Source organism: Melozone crissalis, unplaced genomic scaffold (assembly GCF_028551555.1).
Source record: "Melozone crissalis strain CALT ecotype California unplaced genomic scaffold, PUWL_Pcris_2 ptg000023l_1, whole genome shotgun sequence".
Lineage (NCBI taxonomy): Eukaryota > Metazoa > Chordata > Aves > Passeriformes > Passerellidae > Melozone > Melozone crissalis.
This window is the reverse complement of record NW_026535801.1, coordinates 28,249,945-28,277,012: the sequence shown is the minus strand read 5'-3', so window position 1 is coordinate 28,277,012 and position 27,068 is coordinate 28,249,945. Positions and strand designations below refer to the sequence as shown.

At 40.3% G+C, this 27,068-nt stretch overlaps 1 protein-coding gene across 1 annotated transcript in view; it reads left to right on the top strand.

Annotated features, from left to right (window-relative positions):
* Positions 1-27,068, top strand: part of CNTNAP5 (contactin associated protein family member 5) — a 261,242-nt gene that overhangs the window by 121,736 nt on the left and 112,438 nt on the right. Inside the window, exons 5-10 of the mRNA XM_054277569.1 lie at positions 6,654-6,857; positions 8,779-8,963; positions 12,461-12,604; positions 22,644-22,908; positions 25,231-25,380; positions 26,492-26,663. Coding sequence (XP_054133544.1) covers positions 6,654-6,857; positions 8,779-8,963; positions 12,461-12,604; positions 22,644-22,908; positions 25,231-25,380; positions 26,492-26,663 — 1,120 coding nt within the window. The remainder of the gene's footprint in view (positions 1-6,653; positions 6,858-8,778; positions 8,964-12,460; positions 12,605-22,643; positions 22,909-25,230; positions 25,381-26,491; positions 26,664-27,068) is intronic.

Here is a 27,068-nt window from a genome sequence, read left to right as displayed (position 1 = left end):
TCAGCTGGTGGAGCCTCCTCAGGGCTGAGCCCACCACAGAGCAATTTGCTGCTTCTGGGAGAGCCAGGCAGTCACATGCTGCAAAACCTCCTGCCCACTGAAGGTCACAAGGCTGATTGGGAGCTCTATAGAGCTATATTTGCCTAAACAGTTCATTTGTGAGTTTAAGGCCAGTTACCTAGTTCTGAAGTGCTGTGGATTCTGCAGCTCTGATTGTATTTGGGACTGATGACTTTATAGCTTCACAACAGCTTTCTTTGGCCACTCTTAACACAAGATGGTCTTTGATGATATGGTCTGTAGTGTTTTAGGCTTTGGAGCAGCTGGTAAATGTTGCTGGCTTGGGGTGTTTTGGTGAGAAATCTTGTCATAGTTCTGCAGATGTATGTCCTGTGACTGTGGCAGACTGTGAATGTAAGGCAAAAGGACTGATGGTGCTCCATTGCAGAAAATGGAAGTCCGCTCATGAGGAAATACAAGTCAAATATTTATTTCTCAGGTGACTTTCTGTTCATTTTTGTGACTTGAGATGCTGCTGAAAAGGGGGGAGATTTTGTTGTGGAGAGTTCAGAGGATTAACAGCATTTTACTGATAAATTCAGGGTGGTGTGGCACAAGTGACCATCATGTGACACCCCTGTACTGGTACATCTCCCAATTTAGCTTAGGTTCTTATCTGCTCCTCCCAAGCACAGATAATGGGCTGTAGCAGAATAAGCATGAAAACTATTTGGGAGGCAACCTAAATTCATCTAAGCTAAATGAAAGAGAAGTTTAATAAACTTTTTGAGTCACATGTTCCCACTGAAGAGAGACACAATTTCAGGACTTTCTGAGGCCTTCTCAGTGCCCATGGATCTTAGGACTGCTTCCCATGGTTTCATAGGAAGATTCTTATGGTCTCTATGTAGGTCTATTACATCCATTCAGCTTCTTCTAGATGCTGTTTGTCCACCTGCACAGGCACTGTTGCCTGATCTACAGCCACCTGGTCTGGATGCCCATCCATTAGGGCAAGAGACCTTTTCCAGGTGTATTAGTGAACATGTAAACTGAAATCTGAAATTCAGAATCAACTGCCTTTGGTGACGTAATTCTGAAACAGACAGCTAGTCTGTTTTCAAGAGCTTTCTTCTTCTAGTGAAGAGTATAGTCCAAACAGTTGTGTAACAAATAGAACTTGAACTTTGGGAAGATTGAAACTTTTGCGGCTGTTTTTTCTTTTTTTGATAGTAGTCCATGTAATCTACTACATGAGCACTACTTTCATGTCAGACTGTGGTTGTGTTTTCTATGATACAAAGAAGATTTCAGAATCACTTGCAGAATCACTGAGTTGCCTTGTCTTATCATCTAAGTCTTCATCTTTGTCCTATACCCTCTAGTTGCAGGAAATAAAGTGCTTGTGCAGAATTAAGGTATGAGATTAAAGCGAGCCAGAAAAGAAATAAAGGGATTCATAAAACTTTTACAGAGTGTTGAAATATTCATTCCATTTATATAAATGTGCCATTCACATTTCTCTCTGGCAAATTGCATATGCCAAGCAATACCTGTCTACAAGTTGTGCTTATATAGTTTTACTGACTTGGCTACTCCTAACCCAGACCCACCAGCACTGTACAAAAGATGTTTGATCATTTTTAAAATGTCATCTTTAGTGGTATACTGACAGAATATCTGCTGCAGATCCTGAGCTGGTGTACAACTACATAAATACATTTTGTAAAGTTGATAGCAGACAGACTCATCCACTGTGTTCAGTTGTAGCATAAGAAATATTAATAATCTGGGAAAAAAATTTAAAATTGGAAAGCTTAAGTTTCTAGAAACGGGCTGTTAAACAAGCCAGACAGGAAACTGAAATAGAAGAACAAGTGTATTGAATGTGCACCATCTTCATGCATGTGTCTGTATGTACATGAAAGAGGGGATGTGGTGCTGAGAGAAGAAACAGCATCAGCTGATATAAATCCATCTGTAAGAGCCATGTATGGCCTCCCTGCTGCCTTTTTAGGTGAATGTGACAGTCTTGTGGCAGCAGAAGGGTCTATCATCTCATTTTTGGTATTGGACTCTCCTATGCAGTATTCTCTGCTCGAGAGGCCCCAAGAACACAATCCTGTGCTAACTTTTGCAAGTGCAGCTTTCATTGATGTCTGTTTAGTAGGGGGCACAGGGCAGGTCTTGTAGGTCACCTGCCAGGTGACACTCTGCCAGGACACAGCAACAAAACATGCTGAGGAATCCTGCTGAGTGCACTGGATGCCAGAGTGGGTAACAGCCTGTGATGGAACTGTGCTGCTGCTGAATGGCTGCTTGCTGTTGTTTATTGCTTCTGCTAGAAATAACTTACTATGAATTTATTCCTCAAGTCTCCCTGTCAAAAAAAAAGCTTTCATTTTTTGTCTTTTTTTTTCTTCTTCTTCTTCTCTTTTTCTTTTCACCCTCTATTTGGCTGCCAGTTGATATTGTTTCTTTGGAAAAATAAAAACATGTTTTGAACAGAAAAGATATTTCAGATTATGAGTGTACCTGATCCTATCCCTACATATTGAATTTCCTATGAATAAAGGACTCCAAGGCCATCATAGAAGTGTAATTCACAGATAGCCTGCTAAATGTTTACTTTCTTCAGAAAGTATGTATTTAAATGAAAGTGATTACATTTTTTTAAATTCCTGTAAATATCTCATCTGGTATCCTCAAAATAGGATCTTGAAAATAGGAAGGAGATGATGATCTGAAAACATACATTAATGTTTCCTGTTCAGAAAAGGATTGATGATGAGTTCTGTGGAAAGTTCCATGCAGAAATACGTGTAAGCCCTTGCTATCCCTTTGCAGCAGTGGCTCCAGCAGTGTATTTGTAACAGATAAGCAGAGCTGCAGCAGAGGACATGCTCAGACAAATGGCAAACCAATTGCTTTTGATGTTGGAGGTGGCGAGGGGCAACAAGTGTATCTTTATACTTGGGAAAAGTCTTGTTAGCTTAGCACAAGGGAAAAGAAAATTGCTGGCACAATTGCTTTTATAGGATAAGATTTATAGGTGCATTGAAGATGCTGATGATATTCTGTAACTGGTTAACAGCCCAAGGTGCATCAGCAGAATTGGGTGTATGTGCAGTTAACAGGCTGGGATACCACAGGAGAAACAATGATAGGGTGTGAGACAGGGTGTCTTGTGAGAGCAGAATTCTTCATTTGCAGTTCGGGACTCTGATTTCTCATATTTTACTGCCATTGCTTTGGGGAATATGATCTGATATTGTGCCTTTTTATTAAATGATATTTTTACTGGATTCTTTTTCTTTCTTTTTTTCCTCTTTCTTTTTTTTTTTCTTTTCCCCCACCTTCCTTCATCCTCTCCTTTGTCTTCCTATGAGATAGAAAATAACTCATTGCAGAGAACTGCTTAATGTCTGATGGTCCTTGACCAGTCATGTTTGTAATCAAATGCACAAGGTAAATACCCACATGATTGCTTACCCAAATGAAGCTGAGATTTTTGACAGGGATAAAGCTGCATGGCAGAACAGTCACCTCTGAAGTAGTCATCCACATGCATCCCTTGGGTTGCATGTCTGAGAGAGAGGTGGGCATGGCTTTAGGGTCATTCAAGGCTGTGAGTGGCCAGGGGACACATCTGTTCAGACCAGGAGTTGTCCTCTTCCCTTCAGCCAGGAGTTAAAGATTCTGTTCATTGGTGCAAGCTCAAGACTGAAAGTTCCTGTCTCACATGGCAGCTGTTCCTAGAGTTATGCTTGGTTTAGAGTATCTTTGTTAAGTAAGTGTTCCCTTTCCCCAAAGTCACTGAGAGGAAGCACTTTCTTGTTGAGCGTGGCTGTGTATCCTCTCTGCTGCTGGGAGCAGATTGAGCACGAGCAGGCTCTGTGCTCTCACTGCTGCCAGCCTGCCAACAGCCTTGTTGATGAGGACAGGACAGTGTAGAGAGGAGCCCAGAATGAGTAAAGTCTGTCTTCAGGGAGCGTAAGAACACCAGCAGGCAGTGCAGGATGAAATTGCATGTTGTGTTTTAGTCTGTTATTGCTACAGATTTTCTGAGACTTGAAACATTTTGGATCCTCGTTCTCCTGCTGGAAGAGGGTTATGGACATACATGGACTACAGAAGCACTAAGCAAACACCAAGCAGGTTTTCTGGAGTGGCTGTTTTTAACAGGAACCAACGATTTGTTGTCATGCAAACTGCCACTAACGACTTTTGGCTGCCAGCGTTAGCATTTATTTGACATATTCTCGTTTCATTCAGGGCTATTTATTGGCCAGTATGCTCACAACTGATAATTAGTGGAGCAGAGCTTTTCAGAAACAAGTTTTCCTTTGTGATATGCTCTGTAAATGTCAGCAGTAGAGCTCTTCAAGAAATCATGTTATGCTGTGGCTTAATGGAGAGTTAAGAACAAGAACTGAAGTGTGAATTTAGACTGGCTGGAGCCTTGGATATTAGGAATAAGATTTAAAAGGGCCACTTTTTGAGCAGCATTGAATCAGGACATCCTTGCTCCTGCAGTGCCTTTGTTTTTAAGAGCTAGGAGAAAAATCAACTTTAGTTGCAAAATGCTCTGGAAATCAAAGACTGTAAATTCTTTATAAGCTATTTCCTAATTGCTGACTGTGTTGAAGTGAAACTATTTTTATAAGACACTTGTGATTTACTTTAACCAAATTGTAGTATTTAATGTAGTTAGGGAAAATTCACAAGAACTAAACTACGAATTTAATTCCCTTTATAGAAACTGGCAGTCAAGGTGTCAATAGAGAGAAGTCAGCAATTCTGAAGAATCTGTTTCATAACACCTAATTCAGAACTTAAAAACAGATGGCAGGAATACTTTCATATTTGTGATAATTCCTAAACTAGCAACTGTTCCACACATGCAGGGAAACAGCCTATTATAATTCTGACATCACAGATAAGTTGGTCTTAGTTTATTCAAGAGTGAATTTTCCCCAGGACTGAGTTTCTTTGTAGTTTTAGTGTCATAAAAAAAATCAGTTGCTTCTGATTTGGCATTAAGTTGGCTATGGAGTTACAGAATTTTGCATCAAATTGAAGTGTTGTGCTCCCTACAAGTTTGTAAGTGTGCCGTCAAACTCCTGTACAAACTGTCATACTGATAGGCAGAAATTTTCATGATAGTTTCCATGGTAACAAATTGTTAACAGCTGTTTTATTTTCTGAGCTTTTAATAGTTGTTAATTGCAGACCTCTTTAATTTTTTCACTAAAAAAAAAAAAGAGAGAGAGAGAAAAAAGGTTAAAACCCTCATCCCCAGCTCTTAGTATTTTTGTTTTTTTAAAAGGAGCAGATGAAACTATTGTTAATGCTTAAAAGGATAAAAGAGCTCTCAATGGAGTTAAGGTGACTTAAATTACTGACTTGAATCACAATATAATTGCTGATGGGAAGTCTTGATCATATGAACCTCTCAGTTATTTTTCAGAAGAAAATAGAAAACTGATAGCTTGGGTTTAGCATTGAAATGTATGGTTTGCAAAGAGAGAGTCTACATTCTTTCTTCTTGGGCACTAGGAAGTTGTTACTTGGTTTTGTGCCTGTGCCTCAGTAGTTATGTAGTTTAATAAACCTCTGTTCAAATTCTTCATTGTCTGGTGTTCTTAATTTTTAATATTTTTCTTAACAACAGAAAATACCAATTGACAAAATTGATACCTTATACATAAATTGTGTCAAATTGCAGTTGGATAGAAATTGGAATTGAAGTAATGTATGTCAGTCAGATGTTTGTGTACAAGATATTAGTTAAAAGTATTTAAAGCTACCTGAAATATCCTGGTTAGAGATGCATTAAAATTTTGTTTAAAAATATGTTTTACTTAAAAGACAATTTTTTAAAGCAGAGAGAGTACTTCAGGCTGCTCCTGCCAAAGAAAATATTAATTGCAGTGAGGAACAGAAAGCTTGTTTCCTACCAGAATGATTGGGATTTTAGAGGCTGGCTGTAGGGGAAAATATGTTTCTAATAGGATTTTCAAAGGTGTATAATCAGTTTAGATGCCCAGTTCCCATGAAATCTCTTCAAAAGCTTTTTGAATTGATATTTGACTATCCCTGCCAGCCTAGGCAATTTGCATGCAGAAACATGGCTGATAAATGCCCATCACAAGCAAGCAGCCAGCCCTCGGAGGCTGAGGGGATCCTTATCAGAATGCAGAGGTGGATGCAGGCATGGCTGGCATGCAGGAACAGCTCAACAGACTCTTGTGAAGCTACAGAAGTGGAGTGAGTACTGAAGTGTTCAAAGTAATGAATAACATCCTGAATGCATTTGAGAGGAACAGCAAATGTGGCAAGGGATGTTCTGGAGATCTGAATATGATGGGAGGCACCTGTTCTGTTCTCAAAAGTTAAATGAGAGAGAAGTGTTGTATGAGGAAGGCAAGTGCAGAGGGGTTCTGGTTTTATCCTCATATTCCCTTTCTCCAGCAGAGGGAGAGGATTGGAAATGGATGAAATGTGGTTGCCCAAATGACCCTGTACATCCTGTGGATGTACACTCAGAACAATACCTGACTCCAAACTGTATTTGAAAAGATCCTGAAAAAAATACAATCCCTCTTCTGATGCTGCCCCTCCTTGCCATTTTGCCATTTTCTTTCTTCCAGAGTCAGATATTGCAGACTTTGATGGCAGAAGTTCACTTCTCTACAGGTTCAATCAGAAGCTTATGAGCACATTCAAAGATGTAGTTTCCTTGAAGTTCAAGAGCATGCAGGGGGATGGAGTCTTATTCCATGGAGAAGGACAGCGTGGAGACTACATAACCTTGGAACTGCAGAAAGGGAAGCTCTCCTTGCACCTCAACCTGGGTAAGGGTAATTAGGATCATGGTATTGCATATAAATCTTTTATTTTTATTAGACAGTATCTGCAAACTTCAGCTGATATCAACATTCTGTGTGCTGATGTCATTCAGGACATGGCAGCTGAGCTGAGACCTTGGCTACTCTAACTAGTGTTGAGCAAGGCAGAACTAGAACTGCTCAATGGCTGCTTCTGATTCTTCACATAGCTCCTTTTTTTTTTTTTTTTTTTTTGCATGTGTGTGGGATTTTTATATTATTTTTAAGAACAGCATTCTCAGGAAGTGGTCTTTGGACTGCAGGAAAGGCTTATTTAGGCTTATTTATGGTTTTTGTCTAATTTTTTTCCATTCAGTTAGTGATTCAGAGCTGAGCTGAGAATACAGAATTTCAGTGATAACATTCTGGTCAAAACATTGTTCACACTGCTGCATGTTTCTTTCCTGAAAACTGTGAATATCCCTTCTTCAATATCTGTAAGGCTATCACTGTGCAATCATGTTGGATCAGAGCATCAGATGAAAGGCTGTCTTATTGTTTTCCTCTAGAAGGATGCTTGTTTTTTTCCCTGATGGATACACTGAAGCACTTTGAGGCTACTCCAATAGGAATGATCATACTCCCCTCTTCCAGCCTTACTGCAAAATCTTCACTGGCTTCATCTGTGGGTGTCCCATGGTACTGGCCTCAGCAGTCTCTGCTGGCTCCTGTTTCTCATACTGAGGGGTTTAAGTTGGGCATTTTTCCCCTTGTGCTTAATTATGTTTGTTTTAGAAATCAGTAACTATTTTCCACAGCTGTTGGACTTCATTTTTACATAAGCTCATTAATTGTTGAGTCCCCAGGTTGTGCTTTCTTTCTTTCCTTCTTTGTTTTTCAGCAAAGTTTGGGAATGATAATGCATAATTTTCTGATTTGGAATTTGGATGTTACTTGGACCAAAAACCTACATCCCAAAGCTCTGAATGAGGGAGTCTACCCCACAGAATTGTCCTCTTACAAATTTTCTGTACTAGGATAAGAATATACTATAGTTAATTATATTATGTAACTTCCAGAGGAGATAGTGTTGTGGATGTGCATTCTGAGATGAGTTCGGTTTTTTCTTCAGCTGTAGCCCCAAGTGTACAAAATTTTGGCCATTTCAGGTCCTCTTTTTTGCATTCATGTGTCATGACAAGGCTTTTGATGACTTCTCTTGAATCTGCTTGCATCTTGCCTGGCAGTTTTGGAGCATGTGTTCTCTCCATTCTGTGGAAATGTAAAGGAGGATGGACACTCCCTTTCAGTGAGAGGCTCTGAAGTGTTCAGACATGTAGCCAGCTGGAAAACAGAAGAGTGCTTGAAATTACTGGGTTAAAATTACCAGCCTAAATATTTTTATGATTTGTGATCTATACTTTTGGAGAGCTAGGCCAGGTTTAAGAATTTTTATGAGCTGAACAAAACACTCTTATTGCTTCACTGACTAGTGCCTTTTTTTAAAACAATTTTCTTGTTAAAATGCAGAAAGCACAGAGTTGACAGTGAAGTGTCAGGAGTGGTCTGTTGATGTGATTAGACAGAAGATTTTGGTGTTACCCAAAGGAAGCTCTTAAGCCACCAGGACCAAAAAAGCCTGGTAGAATCAAGGATACAGACAAAGTAATAATGTCCTGCCTGCTGCAGTGTGTGAGTGCAGCATCTGTGACACCTTCTGGTTCATCACAAGGATTTCACAGGGAAAAATGTGTGTGTGGTGGGGGGTATACACACGTGTGTGAATAAGAGACCCAAGGAATCTAAGGCAGTCTTTGAAAAGAATTTGCTTCCAAGAGCTCTGACGTGCATCCTGGAGCGCTGATCTGTGCTTTCCTTGAAGTCCCCATGCTCCAGTCAAGAGTCTGAAGGTAACTCTGGTGTCTTCTGCCTCTCTGTGCCACTCCAGGGGACTCCAACCTGCACTTCAGTAACAGCCACACCTCTGTCACCTTGGGCAGCCTCCTGGATGACCAGCACTGGCACTCAGTTCTCATAGAACGCTTCAACAAGCAAGTGAACTTCACCGTGGACAAGCACACCCAGCACTTCCGCACAAAGGGGGATTCAGATCACTTGGATATTGATTATGAGGTGTGTGAAGCCCTTTAGGTTATAACCTGTGAGTAGAGGTATGAATTGCTATAAAATGAGTATGATGGAAAGCAACCACCCTATGAGCTGTTTCTTTCCAGCACAGATCATTATTTAATATTTCCTTCCTAGAGAGCTCCTTTCATACTTCAGCAGCATAAACTATGTCAGTGTAATTCCATATATGGCAGAAAGTGGCAAATCTCTGTGCAAATAGGCATTGCATTATGTTTGCACTTCAAAGTATGACAGACTTTGAATAAATGAGAAGTCATAGCCTGGGTTCTAGTCAAATGTTCAGGGAGCAGCTGTGTTATCATGTCCAATATGATTTTAATGGCATCACTGTGCACCATCCCTGCACTGAATTGAGCATGACTGTGGGGATTCCAGCTCTGAGTTGTCTCTCTATCCAGACACCACTTGCTTGAATTACAGTTCTCCACATAGCGATGAACATGTGAAAATTATTGTATTCCCACCAGGAATGAAAGACCTCCAGAATGCAAGGAAGTTTTAGCGACGTGGGCATCTGTCTTTTCTCCCAGATAGCAAATGACAGGATGAGAGGGAATGGCCTCAAGTTGTGGCAGAGGAGGTTTAGATTGGATAGCAGGAAAATCTTCTTACTGAAAGGGTGGTCACACATTGAAATAGTCTGCCCTGGGAAGTAGTAGAATCATCATCCCTGGGAGTGTTCCAAAGATGTATGGAAGTGGTAGCTGGGGATATGGTCTAGTCATGAACATGAGGGTGCTGGGTTGGACTCAGTCTTAGAGGTTTTTTCAATCTTAGTAATTCTGTGATTTTAACCACCAGCTTGAGCCAGTTCCCTTCACATCTGAGCATGTTGCAGAGCATGCTAATCTAGGGAGCTAGAGCATTTCAGCAGAGGAAATGTCCTGCCTGCCCATAAACCCGAGCCTGGTGTGTTCCCCTGTGATGGGACCAAGGTGTGGCAGAGTGCAGTTTATATCACCCCAGCAGTTCAGTGCTTATGGGTGATAGTTGTTTAAAAAGTACCTTAAAGCCCTCAATATCATCGTATCTGTATGCAAAGCAGCTCCTCATCTGTTGGCCATCAATGCCAGTGTGTGCAAATTCCCCCTGTTCCTTTTGATCCCCTTGTGCTTATCTGCCAGCTCTTCCTTGCCCACAAGGCTCAGGGTCGTGCTTGCACAGAGCCATCAGCCTGTCTGGGTGTGTTGAGCTGGCATGGTTCACTGCTTCAGAGACCACAAGTTCCCCCTTTGCCCTCTGAATTCATTTCTCCAGAAAGGATCATTTTCCGACACACCCAAGGGAAAAAAGCAGACAGCTCATCAGTGGCAGGTGCCTGCTCTCTCCTCTCATCTTCCAGATGAAATTCCTTTCTTTGCATTTCACAAAGCAGGGTGGAGAGAGTGGTACCTGTCCCCTGGTACTGCTCTACCAAATCATGAGCACATTCAGTAGGGTCAGCGCTTGGAACAGTGGGATTCTGGAACAGCTTTAGGGTGAACTATTAGGGATCAAAACTGTAACTGCTTTTAAGATGGAGTTGAGAAAAGCCAAATAAGTGAGTCATCAGCTTTTCTAATTTCAAAATAATAAAATTTCTTACCTCTTGCTTGGTGCCAACTAGGGGAAACTCAGGCTCCAATCTAATTTACAGAACATTTTTCCAGATGTTCAAAAATAGGGAACATTATAGAAAAGATCTCCAGGTGTTGTAAATCAGCATCACCACCAACTACTTTGGCACTCAGACCTTATCCCCTGAGCTTAGTTTTTCAGTGTGTTTTTTCTCCATTTGCACTGAGAGAGTCTTTCAGTCAAACGTTACAGCAATGCAGTCTACTGAAAGTTTATCTCAGCACACTTTAGGGATTAAAAGCCTTACTGAGGGTAACAAAATCATTACTTTCATAATTAAAATTATTACCAATCACAAAGGAAACTGTTTTCTTAATAATGCTTTGGTGTAATTGATATTGATTTTTCTTCTTGTTTTGAAACCCCAGTACAGAGTCTCTTAGCAGGAGACTTGAAGAATAGAACATGAAAGAAAGAAAGTCTGGCCTCTTAGAAAGAACTAATGATTCTCACTGGAAAAAAAACCAGCATTGCTACCAGATAAGCCCTCATGCCAATAACAAACCTGCAAGTGACGTAAAGTAGCAGTCTGCTCACTCTTTATTTCTCTGAAGTGATCAATTAAAACAACTGAGGTGCAAGTTCATTAAGAACTTGTTTTCAAGTAAATGTTTTCAAGGTTACCCAGGGAGGTTTCACTTGCTTATGTATCCCAGCTTGTTAGATGGAGTGGGAGGAAAAATAACCCCCAAATTGCCCTTTATTTTTGTAATAATGAGCTGAGACAAGGCTTTGGGAATTGTGACAGGGGAATAGGGCTGACCAGGTTCCAGGAGCTGGCAGCCTGTAAGCAGTGCCGCACAGCAGGGCATGCTCTTGCTGCAGTGGATGCAGTAGGATTGCAGCACAGGTCCTGATCAAGTGTGGCTGCAGGAGCCCCATCTGCATTATATCACTCACTGTGCTGCTGGCTGTGATGGGAAAAATGAGTAAAACTTTAGTGGTATTACCAGTAATGCTTTGCCAGAAAGGTCAGTAAAGTTAATTAGAAATGAGCTGTGACATTTGGAAAATGAAGGCAGGATTATCAGAATTTTTGGGGGTTGTGGAGTTTGGTTTTCTTTCTTTTCTTCAGAATCTGAACAATTATGCTGTATTTGGGCAGCTTAATTTTCTTAGGCTCTTTGTCCTCCCAGTGCTTTCAGCCCCCCAGTTGAGTGAGGAGCTGTACAGTGTTAACGTCTGCCAGAAATTTTGTGCAAATGTGTAGCCTGCAGAACAACTCCATTACAAAGCTCAGTCCCAAATGCCCCATGGGACAGTTGTAAAAACCAAAGCACAGGGAAATTGCAAGGTGTAAATGGGGTACTTGTGTATGTGATAGTGCCCTTCTCTGGCTGAAACTGCTCAACGCGTGCCTGGTGGAAAGGAGTGACTGCAGCTCCCTGGCAAGCCCAGAGCTCTGAGGGCAGGGAGAATTTATTCCCCCATCGCTCAGAGCTTCCTGAGCACTGTGGGTTGCAGCCTGGTGTTACCCTCTGGGCCAGTGGGGCTGTGGGTTGCACACTGTGGGAAGGTTTCCTTGTGTGTGGGTGATCCTGGAGGGGAGCTGGTGGCACTAGGCTGGTGTGCCAAGGCACTTCAGAGCTGCTCCCAAAGCAGTGAGCTCTCTGTGCCAGACGTGTTTCTCCAGCAGCAGGAATGCAGTGGGAGCTGTGATTTCCCCTGAGAGATGGCCAAGGCCTGCCTCATGCTCCCAGTGATGATGTTGGTGGAATTGTTTCTTAAATAATACACCAAGTGGATGTATGGAGTGGGGCTCTGCTCTCCTGCTTTTGGGGTGATAACACAATGTAGTATGATGTATACGTACACATACATATATATAATCTAAATAATGCTGTTCTTATTCTTTCCAAAAGCTCAGCTTTGGAGGGATTCCTGTCCCAGGGAAGCCAGGAACCTTTCAGAGGAAAAACTTCCATGGGTGCATTGAGAACCTCTATTACAACGGAGTCAATATAATTGACCTGGCCAAAAGACGCAAACCTCAGATCTATACTGTGGTAAGAGGCAGTGCCATGTGCTTTCCTTCTTTGCTTCCATGTTTTTTGTGCTCTCATGGTGCTGCTGGCTGCATTGAATGAGCAGAGTTCAGATTTGGATAGCTGTGGGCATAATTAGCTTGTTAAAATGATGTTGCTGAGGTTAACACCAGCCAGCACTGGCTCCTGTGAAGAGAGTTATTGAGAGACATGTGGAAACCAATGCATTTCTCTGATTTTCCTGGTCTATTAGAATTTGCTTGAGGAAACATTTTGATTTTTTTCTTCAAGATAAAAATGTGTATATTTAATGGCATGATAGAAGTCATAGAGATTTTTTCTTCCTGGTTAACTCAGATAAAATCTTACTTTCTGAACTATTCTCTGTCACTGTTGGGAAGTACAGCGCTAGCAGAATTCTACTTTGATGCTTCAGTTCATATTATAGAGGAGAAAAAATACTCTTGTTATCACTGGAAATAGTTTTCTTTGTGCTGCTCCTTATATTCAATGTACTGACAGTTCTGAGAACCATTGACTTTGTACTACTGTCTCTAAATGTGGAATGGTAGGGGTAAAGCAAGAGGAACTACAATTTTATCCAGCTTGATAGCATAAACCACAAATATAACTTAACACATAGTAAGGTCCAAAATTACAGATACATTTAAATATATCATGAAAATAACAAACATTTTATTTTGTAAGAAGAGTGAACTACACTCCCACAGCCTTGACAAACTATATTTAATTCAACTCTGTTCAGCTTTTGTCTCACTCCTACACTGTGCTTTGATAAATGCCTTTTGGCTAACACTGTGTCTTTGGAGAACATGGAGATGAAACTGCTTCTGGCTCCCATAGCATCTTCTAGTTTGTAGCAATGTGTATAAAAACACAGAACCTAAAACAAAGCAAGCCAGAAGACCAAGGAAGTTCTTTCTGTGCTTTCCCTGCCTAGGGCAAGGCTGAATAGGCAGGGAGCTATGGAAATGGAAAGGTGATGGGTGAGAAGTTCCTCACTGTGTTGTTGGCAGTCAAGACTGCCTCCAGGATACTCCCCTGGGACCGAGAGACAGTGCTTTAATAATCTTGAGTTTGATTGTTCTGACTGAGGACTCAAAGGCAGAAATCCTATGAGCTGTGTTAAATCGCTCTTCACCTCAGCTTACTTTCTAATGGGGGAGCAAAGAGCCCTTGTCTGCTTCTTAGGTCATTAAACAGCTGGTTGTTTTGCTGGCTGGGTAATGGGAAGGCCTTACTAAGGGGGGAGAGCAAAATTTTGCAATGCACTTTTTCTCAGAAGGGCACTGTCTGGGTGTAAGTGGCTCCAAGCAGCGAAACTCTGTTATCACTACCCTTGGTTCATGCTAGATGAAAGGTCTGGGAATCCAGCTCCTTCTCTCAGTTTCAGGTAGTGGGGATGTGCCTCCACCCTTCAATCCCTTTCACATAAGTGATTGTTTAAACACCATGGTTTCCTGAGGCAGGCTGCTTACTGCATTTTTCAAGGTTTATGAGCTGCTCTGTGCTGTGTCTGTGACACTTGGGTATTTAAAGTGTGTGGAAAGGTTGCCACGCTCAGAGTGTCTCATATTCTTAGATGAGCGCCCTTCTATTGGAAATGGGCCCTGTAAATCTCTTTTCCAACATTCTTTGCATTCCAGCTTTTTCTAGCAACTCTCAGGTACTTCTAGGTTATTCAGGCTGATCCCGTTTCCCTTTTCTACTCTTCCTCACTCATTAGCAATTAACTTCCTCAAATTAAAAAAAACTTGTTCTTGTTAAATCTAGTGTTTTGCCTGCCAGAGTTACTGTGCACTAAATGCTTTTACTCAAAGTGCATTGAGGTTTTCAAGCAACAAGCTCTATCCACAGGGAGCTGCAAGCTTCTCTGCTTCATGTCTTTGTAGTCACTAAGGTTGTCTGAAGTGGAAATGCAATGAAAGGATCAGCACAGAAGAATGATTAGATGTAACAGGAACTTGAAACTACTCCTTCCAAAAATATATTGCATATTTACGTCCTCTGTCCACAAGTTGGAGATCACCTGAGATGGTTCTGCCTTGTTAATCCTCAAAATACCTTTGTCTTCTAGCAAAAGATATTTGATAACAAACTGGTTGGTTTGGGATTAGACAGCCATTAATGCTTGGAGACATCAGTTTTTGCCTCCAAAGACAGGCAGACTTCAACACTCACTCTCTGTGCCTTTGTGAATGTTGCCACAGTCAGTGAGCCAAACTTGGAGGTTTTCACACATATCAGCTTTGGGGTTTTTTTTGCTTTTGACATCTTTCACACAAGCCAGGAGAATGATACCCCAGCTTCAGAGGTATAGATTTCCTCTCATGATGTAGTTCCTCACCCGTATAAATAATGGTCCCAAATCATCTGCATTTAAAGTCAGAGGAAGAAACTACAGGTTGTCAATAGCAGAGTGCTGTAGTTTGTGTTGTACTCTTGGGTGGTGGCTGTGATTATCATTCTGCCTGTTCTTTTCTGTAACTCATTTGCAGTTTTCAGGCTTGCAATGAATCCCCTTGAGAAGGCATCTCAAGATAACGAGGCAGCCTGTCTCTTTGAACTGGAACTGCCTTCAGAATTCCATTTTTGTATTGTCTGATACTTAACCTCCCTACATAGCACTGTCTGTTTGGACAGGCGATCTTTCTTCTCTCTGGGGCTTCTTCTGTCCCTGATGGCATGTTGTAGGCTTTGTGGCTTTTTGGGTTTAGATTTTATTTTTTGTTTTTTTTTTTTTTTTTTGGTTTGGTGTTTTTTGTTTGGTTGGTTTGATTTTTTGTTGGATTTCTTTTGAGCTTTTTTGTTGGGTTGGGGTTTTTTTGGGGGGGTGGGGGAAGGTTTGTTGTTTTTTTGTTTGGGGTTTTTTGTTCATTTTGTTTTCCCTTCCCTTGATCATTGAATGTGGAGCAGTGATATAGAATCTTTTATGTGCTTTTCAAGTGGTTACTGCAAAAGGTTATGAGAAGTCAAATTTCTGTAATTAACCGCTGTCATGGTCCTAGGGTGGACCCTTGGGAAACCTCATAAAATGCTTTAAAATAGTAATCTAAAGGTTTGCCCTATTTACAAAATGTCTTCTCAGCACAAGAGAAGTGCAGACTGCTCATTATGAGAAATCACACAGCAATTCCACTTCTTGGGCAATTAAGTAGGGGCAAGAAAATATGCAAGTAAGAGCCACATTTACAAGAAGCAGAAGGGAAAGTTTTCTTCACAGAAGGAAATTTTATCTCTTGGTATCTGGGATGGAGAAGTCTTCATTGAGGGGTTTTGTGCATGTTAAGAGTATACATAGGTGCAGGAAGAGATGGAGCAAGATTTAGGAAGACAAATCCATTGAGAATTGCTAAATGCATCTGGTTGAGGGAGAACATAAGAGAAAACAATAGCTACAGCCTCCTGAAAATATAGGATCCATTCCACCATGGATGGGTGGAATCTAGCACCTTTAATGTTAGATTCTGGTCGCACCTTTAGAAACTGTTCAAATGTGACCTGTGGTCAGTGTCTTAAGCTGTTTTTGTGCTTCACTGATTTGTGATGCCAAAATAGGAAGTTGTCTGGCTCATGAAAAGAAATTAGGACATCATGAAAACATGCTGTGTTTGGTCTTCTCAGTATTCCACCCTACTTACTCACTGAAATTGAGAAAAACACAATCCCCCTTTCTCTTCCATTACCTCTGGCTAATAGAAATTGGAGTTGCATTTTTGTTTAGCAGAGCAAACCCTGTGCTGGCTCCAGAGGAGTGCAGGGTACTGTAAGGCAGAAGTTGTCAGCTCTCAGATATTCTTGGATTTCTACGCTGGCCTGCCATGCTGAATGTGAGAGTGACAGCTCAGCACAGCGAGGGATGTGGTGACATGTAAATGTATCACTGCAGTGCCTTGGGGAAATAACCAATTGCCAGCATCAAAGAGCAAGGAAAGATACCTAGTGACAGGAGAATGTAAACTAATAATTCATTCTCTTTATAGAGAATCCAAACATGCTATTTTATTAAGCTGATTTGAGGTACCTTCATCCTGAGAAGAATTTACTTGTCTCGTTCTACCAAAGTGCTCTGGCAAGTGCTGATCTATCTGTGAACATCAGGCTGGTGATTTGTGAAGGCCCCTCCTAGGGTTTGGAGAATCACAAGTTAGATTATTTTTCCTATTTTTGTTGCTCCAATAAGGCTATAGGAATCCTATATAAAAATATTGGAAGTTTTCAGTGACATTTTTCACAATGTCACTGTAGACCAACATGAATTTCTAAAAAAAAAAAAAAATTACTCAATTATTTAATGGAAGTGTTGGTCACACAATTAAAGGGAGAACAGAATTTGTTATTTTTTAGATAAGGCAGATTCTAGAAATATTTGATTCTTTTAAAAATAGGTTTTTATAGTTTCTTCTATCTTTCTTTGTGGTCCCTGGGTCTTCAGAGGAGTCTCCTTTGCATTCTACCTGCAATGAGGAATAGCAAGGAAGTCTATATAAATAGCATTCATTCTGAGGTCCTATTTTATTGTTCCTGAAGGGTATAACAGGATTATTTTGAAAGAAATTAAGTGTGTCACCTCAATTGAGGTCTTGAAATAAAGTCTATTTAAATAACATCTTTCCCATTGATTTCAGTTGGCTTTGTCCACAATTCTAAAGAGTTTCAGCGTGCAAATGTATAATCCAGCACATAGCTGCATTAATAAACTCTCCTTGATATAAAAGTTTCTTTGTGTTAGGATTTTGATAGTTGTGATGGCAACAAATGAAGCAAGTATTTCAGGAAGAGAGACCATATTTTTTAATAATTCTGGATGACATGCAGAAAAAATGACATGTTTCTGAGCAAACAAGGCTTTTTTGAGAGTCATCAGACTTCAGCAAATTACAGGTTAGAAACAATTGTTCAGGGTTTCATTTATTACATTATCTGGTTAGTCAAATTGAATGAATAGGGCAGTTAGTGCCTGCTGAGCAGAGGAGGATGTTTCAAGGTGGGAGGTGATAAGGCTGTTAGTCCCTGTAGGAGCAGAAGAGAGATGGCTAATTATTGTCATAGGAGCAAGCAGGGGATAAGGAAAATGGGAGAAAATGTAATTTTCTGCAAAGCCAAGGCTTTGGTATATATTTTAATGTCTTATTCCAATTCGTAAGGCTTTAGGAACTCTTTGGCACTGGGCATAACAGAAGGTGAGCTCATCACAGTCAGGAGCCTGGATTGTGTGCAGTTCACCCCAACCATTTAAGCTGGTGCTGTGCTATGATACACAGATAATTGGAATTTAAAAGAGGAAAATCTATTAAGAGAAACTAATACATAAAAAAAAGGAAAATGCTGATAGGAATTGCTTTCCATACACTTTTCTATTTTAAGGTAGATGTAGTTCTGTTTTCATAATAATAATGAAGGAAAAAAATCTCATTGCTGCTGTGTTTTGTTCCAGGCAATAAAAACTAATAAGCTGTAGATCACTTTACCTTGAAGTGGAGCAAAAATTGGACTTGGACTGTAGTAATTGGCCAGTTTGATCTAACACATCTATCTTATTCACTATTAGTAAGGTGAATATGAAAGGCTGGCTTCATTCCTACTTGTTGCTTAGAGTGAATATTCTCCCTCATCAGGAGTTTGGGTGTGGGTGAGATCCTGGGAGGAGATGCAGCTGATCCAAACTGACCAAAGGGATATTCCACACCAAGGGAGTCTGCTCAGCAATAAAAGCCAAGAGAGAAAGGAAGGCATTCATTATTGCAGAGCAACTTCTACACATGCTGAAACCCTGCTTCCTAGGAAGTAGCTGGGCATCATCTGCTCATGGAAAGTAAAAATTAAGTCTTTTGTTTTCCTTTGCTTCTGTGTGCAGCCTTTGCTTTATTGAACTGCCTTTCTCTTGACACAGGACGGTTTTCTTCCTAGCATCCAGACAAAGTCAATACACCATAGAGAGAAAATATTAAGTGGTCACTATTTTCTGTGTATGTGTGTTTCCTCCTGTGGTCTTCTTTACCCCTTTTCCTGTCTGAGAAAAACAATGTAGAATGTTTAAAAAATATTTCTGTATTTGCTCTCATCTTTTCTCAGCATCTCCTAACTATTGCACCATGTAATGAAACAGTTATGTACAGTTACTATGGGCATAAAAATGCTAAAATCCTTTGTTGTGTGTCTGGCCAGTGACACCGTCAGTTTAGGAGTCTGAGATAAAGAACATCCAGAAAGGTCCAGCCCAGCATCTAATCCCTTTTTCTCTCATGTTGTCACAATGTTTCAGTTTCTTCTAAGCCTTCTCTATTTTTTGTTAAAAGTTACTTTCTCTCCATCTGGAATATTATTTTAATGTAAACAACTTAAATCAATGTGATAAACAATTAACATTTTATTGGAATTCATGGTACCTGCAGGAAGTGGAGATAGGGCAGTTCTCTATACGAGATTGATTATCACAGGGCCATATTAGTTTCAATGTAACTTGGATCAGGAAAGCTTTTAGATTTCCATATTGAAATTTTTTCGCAGAAACAGAAACCCATTTCAGTACAGGAACTTTTGGTCCCCTGCCCTTGGGATGGACTGGTTGCTCACTCAGTGGACCCATCCTAACTGAAGGAACACTGTGCACCTTGGTGCTCCCATATCCTGTTTGAAGACAGTTTGCAGCAGTATTTCAGAAGGCTGGAGCTGGTATCTCACTTTGATTTGCTTTTCATGGAATGTTCAGCATGGTCTTGAGAAGTGCATGAAATATGTGGATCTCCTGACATTTGTTCTGCTAGAGAGAATTAATTTAAAAACAGAGCTTGAAGGAACCTCCCTCATTCTCAAAATCCAGTTTCTCAGAGTTAAAGTCCAATTTTTCATCTTATCCTTTTAAAACTGCATCAAAGGTGACCTTTTTCTTCTGTTTCTCTCCCTGTAAATTCATCTGCAAACTCAGTCCCTTCACAGCTAGAAGTAGTCCTCCAGTTTCCCAGCTGGAGATATTCTTGCCAGGTGACCACATTTGTATCTCAGCCAGGCCTGGGATCTTAGTCTCTTTACCTGTCAGATGAAATCATCCTTTCTAATCCTCTGCAGAAAGCAAGAGACCCTTTTTATTGGACAGTATCCACAGAGTGATTAATGAGGAAAGTTTAAGTGCCCATTTGATGCTCTAACCTGCAGGTAGAATGAGAGCTCAGAAATACTCATTTATTGTTCTTTCTTTTCAAGCTGTGATCTTGGCCTGGATCCTCTGGTAGGCTAAGTGCTGAGAATTGCTGTGCAGCTGTCAGTTTGAATGATTTCCCAAGTGCATATTATTTTTGATTAGTATTCTTTGAGAGCAAGGAGGATGTATAAGGAATTGTTACCAATTGCCCTGACTGTGGTGTTGTCTTCTCTTTTCATTGAACAGTACATAATACTACATGAAGAAGGGCCAGAAATGACTGAAATGGTTCATTGAAGTTATACAGGTTTTATTGAAATCCCACAGAAGTCACTGGAAAGTTTCCAGTCAGTTTTGGATGAAGTTTATGGCTCAGAGGATCTTCTATGTAATCCACTTTTATCCTCATCACTTAGCAACTGTGTTCTTCCATTCTCTTTTAATAGAAGAGGCTCTGGTTCTTCTTTAAAATGCTGTAACATGCTGCTGCCTGTTCATTCAACATCTCACTTGAACAAGAACCACCTCTAAAGCTGTACCCTGCCTGCAGAAATCTGGGCTGCTTCTACTCTTTTCTTAAGACAGCTGTCATGGCAGCCAGTGAAAAAATTGCAAGTATCTTGATTGCATTTTTAGGCTCAGAAGTTTTTTCTTGTAAGAACAATAAGAACTATTTTGTTAAGATTTCACTGCTTGTTAGGGGAGTTGTTAATCAGTCTGGAGATGGACTCAATGGAATTCTCAAATGCCACATGATAGCTAAAGTTTCCGGCAGCTGGGTAGAGCTGAGCGTCTCCTTTCTTTTCTCTAGGGTTTAGACCATTCTTATCCCATTTCCTAGCCAATGAGCTTTTACTTTTCAGTTAAATTGGGTTCAATTATAAAATCAAGTGTCTTCCAGAAATCTGGCATATACCCTGGAGAGTTCCAGAACTGCTGCCAATTAATGCAAAATGCTCATGATCAGATGAAGGTTTAGAGGGAGCTGTTTACTTTTCTGACTTAGACCTACTGGAATAATTTGATTGAAAATAACACAGCAAATTTAACAATTTTTTTTAAAGGGAACCCATCCACTTCAAAGTAACAGTTGTGTATGTCTTTTTTTCAGGTTTTCATGTTACTGTCTCTAGGGAGGTAGACAGGTTGGTCAGTGTAAGGATGTCAACAATTGTTGGTGTGTATTAACTTCATCATCTGGCTTTGCTCTGGAATGCTGCTTTGTTTCCCTCCTAAATTAATCAGTTTAATTGATGTAAGTTCTTGGGGTATCAGTTGTTTTACTCAACTTTTCTTTTTTTTTTCCTTTTATTTTTTACAAATCCTGGCTGGTTTTTAGTCCTGACTGCAATTACTTATGGCCCCTTATGTCATGGAAGTCCCAATTTTTGAATAAGAATAACAAAAATACCTCCTGAAAAGAAACCCCCAAAAGACAGACACACCTCTTGTCTGTCTTACAAAAGCACCTTTAATCCCATTTACCCAGAATATTGCAGCACCACTTTTGTGCATTTCCAGCTCTCTGTTGTTATGGTGTGTGGAACGACACCTGCTCTGCTTCAGTTTAGACAATGGAGAGGCTAAAGTTAAAGTCAGACTTCAGAGCTTGAAGTCTGACCAGGTTAAGAGAGGGAAGAGATTGGCAGCTCCTGTCCATATGTCCCAGCATTGGCATGGCAGTCAGAACTCTTTGCTGATCTTGTCTCAGGACAGGAGTTCTGGCCTGAGTTTTGATTAAACTGAGGTAGAAATGTAACAATAGCAAAAAAAAAAGTTTGTGCCATCTCTTCATGCAACAAATCCCAGCTGGTAGTAGAAACCTTTTAAAGGCTGAGACCAAATTTCCATCCTACTTCCCACCTGACTAATGTTCAGCGGAGTTCAGATAAGCTTTGGATTATATCTCAAAACACATTCTAATATGATATACCCATGGATTCCTTTTGCCAAATCTGGTTGGTAGCATTCTGAACCTAACAGGCACTGTGACTATAGCTCCATATAGATAAGTATCTATCAAAGATTGTTTAATCCAGTGATTACTTTGCCTATTTCTGGCACCTTATTTCCTGTTTAAAAAATAAAGATTGGAAAGACATTTGAAAGTGATAGGGAGCAGTTTCATCATCTGTCTGAGATTGCAGGCAGGAATTCCCCAAGCACTGTGCAACTTCCCGCACATCCATCAAGTGCTGATCGTTATAATTATCCAGTTAGAGTGAGGTACAGGCTCTGATGAGAAGTGTTATCATGGAGAAAGCCTTATACTCCAATGTTTTTATCAGATTACAGCTGGTATTTTACAAAGCAGCCATGTTCAAAGCAGCTGGCTGCAACAATTTTCTCCTGGAGAAAAGAAAGATGTGGCTCCTTAAGTGCATCCTGGCTTTATATATTGTTAAGGTTTTATACCATGGCCTGATTAACCTGGTAGGGTAATCCACAGTGGCTGAACAAACTGATGGGGTAATTTCTTCCATCAGCTACAGTGATAAAAGCTAGTGCAGATTCTGCAGACTGCTTTGAGTAAATGTGCTTCTCTTCTGGACAAATTGCAAATTAATTGAAGGGCTGTATGACTGAGATAATCAGCTAAGGTGTGGCATTGATAAGGACATTTGATTACATTTAGATTCTTCTAAAAAGTAAGGTTTTGATTTTTGATCATCAGCATTTGGGGTAAAAGTAAAATTTTGAAGTTAGGTATGTTTTCCCAACATGGATAGATAACATTTCCTATTGATTTCCAAAGATATGTGTCTGAATAATAATACCTATCTCAGCCTTGAGGGCGATTAGAAATCCAATGAGCTTATTTAACTGAAGATATTTTGGGATGACTGCAAAAAAGTCATGCTGATTATGTTTGATTTTTTTTTTTTTTTTTTTTTGCAGGGCAATGTGACCTTTTCTTGCTCAGAACCACAGATTGTTCCCATCACCTTTGTGAGCGCCAGTCGAAGCTACTTGCAGCTGCCTGGCACTGCTCAAATTGACGGTTTGTCAGTCAGCTTCCAGTTCCGAACGTGGAATAAAGACGGCTTGCTTCTGTTCACCGAGCTGTCTGAAAACTCAGGACATCTCTTGCTTTACCTCCATGGTGGGAGATTGATGCTACTTATTCAAAAGGAGACTGAGAACCCAGTGGAAATCTCTGAAGGTGTTTATTTTTTGTTTACTTTCACTTGTCTGCTTCTAAAACACAAAGGTTCAGCTCCATGGGATGAAAGGATCAAGCAATAAGGAAACACACAATCTTTCTTTCTCTTTTAAATTTTCAATTGCTTTCCAGTGGTAAAACTGCTCTGTCCAGCTTGATCTAAGCTTGGAAAATTGGCATCCTGAAATCTCCAGACTCGATCTCACTGACAGTTAGCTGAGCCTCTATGTTCTTAAGCAGTCACACTCAATTTTCTTCAGTCAGGTCACATGAAGCCCTTCCTGTTCCCATCTTCAGACTGTGCTGAAATCAGCTGGGGGCCGGCTCAGCCACGGCATCTTTCCCCAGCAGAAGTTAAGGGAGGCTCAGAGCTGATTTTCTTTCTCTAAATGTAGCTTTGGACTCCTCCTTTATGCTACACTCAGAAGAGTGACTGACCATGGGCTTCCTCTCCTTACACTCCCTATTAGGCTTTCTTTAGCTGCTTTGTGTAGTGAAGCTGGTGGGATGCAAGAGGGTAAAATAGGACTGCCTCTCTGATGGAAAATTTGAGGGAATAATAACAATAATAAAAATAATAACAATATTAGTAATATATTTTCTAAAAGAGCAGATGTTTAAAAACATGTAATATTAAAATATTCCCTGTACAGAATAAAAGAGGGCAGATGTATCTATTAAAAGAAGCAGCGATAAAAAACTGACAGAGTTGTCAAAGCAGAGCTGTTCTGTATGCATGTTTCATTCCCCTTCATGATGGAAAATGAGGCAGCCCTGCATCTATCCTTACTCATGTAGATTGCTGCAGCCCATAGCTTGCTGCCATTGAACACTGAAAACTGAGATTCCAGCCTTTATTGCAGTCCTAATGGAATTGTTGACAAAGCTGAGACAATGTCAATATTTGGTTGGATGCATTTGTTTTTATGTAGTTCTGAAATAATGAACCTGAGTCCAGCCTATCCAAACATGCTAAACTGCCTACTTGCACATGGGAAATGTGCAGGAGGTGCTTGTGCCATGTTCTGCAGATGTCAGGTACTCACAATAAACTCATGCTTGCTCAAGAATGGACCTGGTTTTCCCTCAAATGGGATCTATTTCCTCTTTTAATTATTTCAAACCTTAACAACATATTTCATTTCAAACTGCACTTCTAGTTTAAAATCCATTTTTTTGCTGGAAAACCACCCTCTAATTCTATGGTAATTGTGCATGTGTTAACTGCCATTACCGAGTAAATTTCATTTTGAAATTTGTGATGAAATGGCTTTACACACACCTAACACCCACTATTTTTTATTTTGTTTTGAACTGTTCTCACACCTCTTTGTGTTCCTAAGTGCTTGTTTGTTTTCTATGAAAGCAGCATTAACAAAAATATTCTGTAAGGGTGGGGAGTAAATACTAGTTGTCTGTGGCTGATCTCAGTGACTTCAGCCTGATGATAGCATATTTTGAACTGTAATGAGGTTGCTTTTGATCTGCACCTCTGTGTGTGGGTTCAGAAGCTTCCCCACTGATTCCCATGGCTGTCAGAATAGGGGATGTGGAGTTTCTTTGTAGCTCTGTGGTGATATTTCAAGAGCCACACAATGCAGCACTGATTTTCAAAATAAGGAAACAAGACAAGTAATTTCCCAGTTCACATGAGTGTCTGGAAGAGAAGGAGACTGCCCAGTATATCCCTCAAACTTTAGAGCTTCCTGGTCACAGCAACAATCCCAGTTCTCAGGACATCCATGTAGAAATCCAACTTCTGTACATCCATTAATAGTACCATGTGCTGTATTGGTGGTGGAGGGTTTTGAGAAACACAAATCCTACTGATACCTGCTGGAGTCAGTCAGGTTTCAGGTTGGAGCCTGAGAACAGGCTATGAATGTCTCACTGAATATAATCCTCTGCAGCCTCACACATGTTCTTAGTACCAGAAGCTCAGTAGAGATCTCTGCACGCTTTTGGACTTGTAAGCATTTACCAACAGACTGAAGATTGACATAAACACCCCCAAAATTGTAACAGTGTGTTAACAGAAAGGTGGAGGATTCAGCTAGCTTGATGAGTGCCTGCAGTAGTACAAGATTAGACTAAAATGTGAGATGACCTACTTAAATACTCTCCAAATTTCCCTTTTCCTGGGCCCTTTCTCCTTGCCAGCTTGTTTCCAGAGCTAATGAGTCCTTTTCAGCTACAGTTCTCCCCTTTTATAGCTCAGCTGCATATTTGCAGCCACAAGTTGGAAGCAAGAGGAGATGTGAAGAGCTCAGTTGTCTCCTGCACATTTTTTTTTTTTTTCACTTTGTCCACGTTTTTTGCCAGGCACTAATCTCCACGACGGGCTTTGGCATTCTGTTAACATCAATGCCAGAAGGCACCGCATTACCCTGACACTGGACAGCGACGCTGCCACTGCCAGCCATGCAACCACTGTGTCCAGGATCTACTCTGGGAACAGCTACTATTTTGGAGGTGGGTTGTTGCAGGGAAGTTTTCATGATGCAGAGCCTCAGGTGCTCACCACAAAGCTCTCCCTAGGTGCACTGCTTGCAGCTAAGAGCAGAGGTAAGGAGTGATTAAATTGCAGTGCATTCAGCACCATGGACAGATTGAGGGGTGTTGGTCAAGCCTGGCAGGGAGAGAGCAAACAGAACTGCTGGCTGAGCTGTGAACGTGGAGTACTGGTAGTGGTAGTCAATGGGTACCTACATCTATCTGACAATATATGCAAAATCTCCAAACTATATTAACCATGAGTGGTTTTGGTTTGGTTTGGTTTTGTTTCTTTTTTTTTTCCCCTGGTTAAAAGGCCTTAGAGTTATTAATGTTATCAGCATTCCTGTAGATACCATTGTTCTGATCAGGCTCAGTGACTTTTTGGAGCTTAGGTGACATGCAGCTCAAATCTTTAAAGGTATTTATGTACAAAGCTCTTGTGGAAAGTGAAGATAGGTTTAGCTCTATTTAGAAATTGAAAAAAGTCTTGAAAAATATTGTCTTCTGCTTTTTGGAGCAGAGTGCAAACATTGATGTCATTAACTATCTTTTAATCTAATATATTTCTGTGTAGTGCTTACTGTAGTATGGTTCTGATCTTGATGAACCCTGTGGATACAGCACTAAGTGAGGGTGTACAGGAGGTTTGGATCTCAGAGCTGTCTAAATACTGGGGAGGCTCAGATACAAATGGCTTTCTTGCTGCCCACAAGATTGCATCTGCACATTGCTTCAGCAGCAGAATTTAACCCATAATGATTTTACATTCTGTACAACTCTTTTAACAGCTCATGTTTTAGTTGCTGTGGAGTTTAAAGAGATGAAAAAAAATCACATTTTGATTTTGCTCAACACAAGTATGTTTCACAAGGTAGAAACCTCATATTGTGATACTTTCAGTGACTGGCTTCTCTCTTCCTTTTTTCTTTTTTCCCCTAACTAGAGGATTTATAACACAGGAGGTTGCATAGCAAAAGGAATAAAAACATTTGGAATAATAAGCCTCTGAGTTCTTGCATCAGGAAATCCCAGCAGAAATAGTTGAACATTCCAATATTCTTCTCTGCCTCTTCTCTTTTTCCCACAGGGTGCCCTGACAATTTCACCGATTCCCAGTGTTTAAATCCCATTACTGCTTTTCAAGGCTGTATGAGGCTCATCTTTATTGATAACCAGCCCAAGGACCTCATTTTAGTTCAGCAAGGCTCCCTGGGGAATTTCAGTGATTTACACATTGATCTGTGTGGCATCAAAGACAGGTAATTATTATTTCCTCTTTCTTGTATTTGTTCTTTTTTCATCCTAGTGGTTTATAAATACAGGTTGCATTAAGTGAAAATTCTGATCTGCCAACATTACAGATATTAGGCATAATAGAGCTACTAATAGAAAATACTGCAACAAAGATAGGAGGACTGGAGGGGAAATGGTTTCAATTACACGAGGCTCTCTTCACATTGACTTGTAGGAAATAGAGTATGCAAATTCAATCAAACTATAGATTGGTGAAAGGATTAAATTTTATGCATAAACAACATTTGATTACTTTGAAGTTCTAGAGGAAATGAAAGAGAAGGAAAAATTAGTTGATTCATCAGAACATGTCATACCCTTAATATATAAGCTGGTTCTGCTTAAATAAATCATCTGCAATTTTTCTTGTT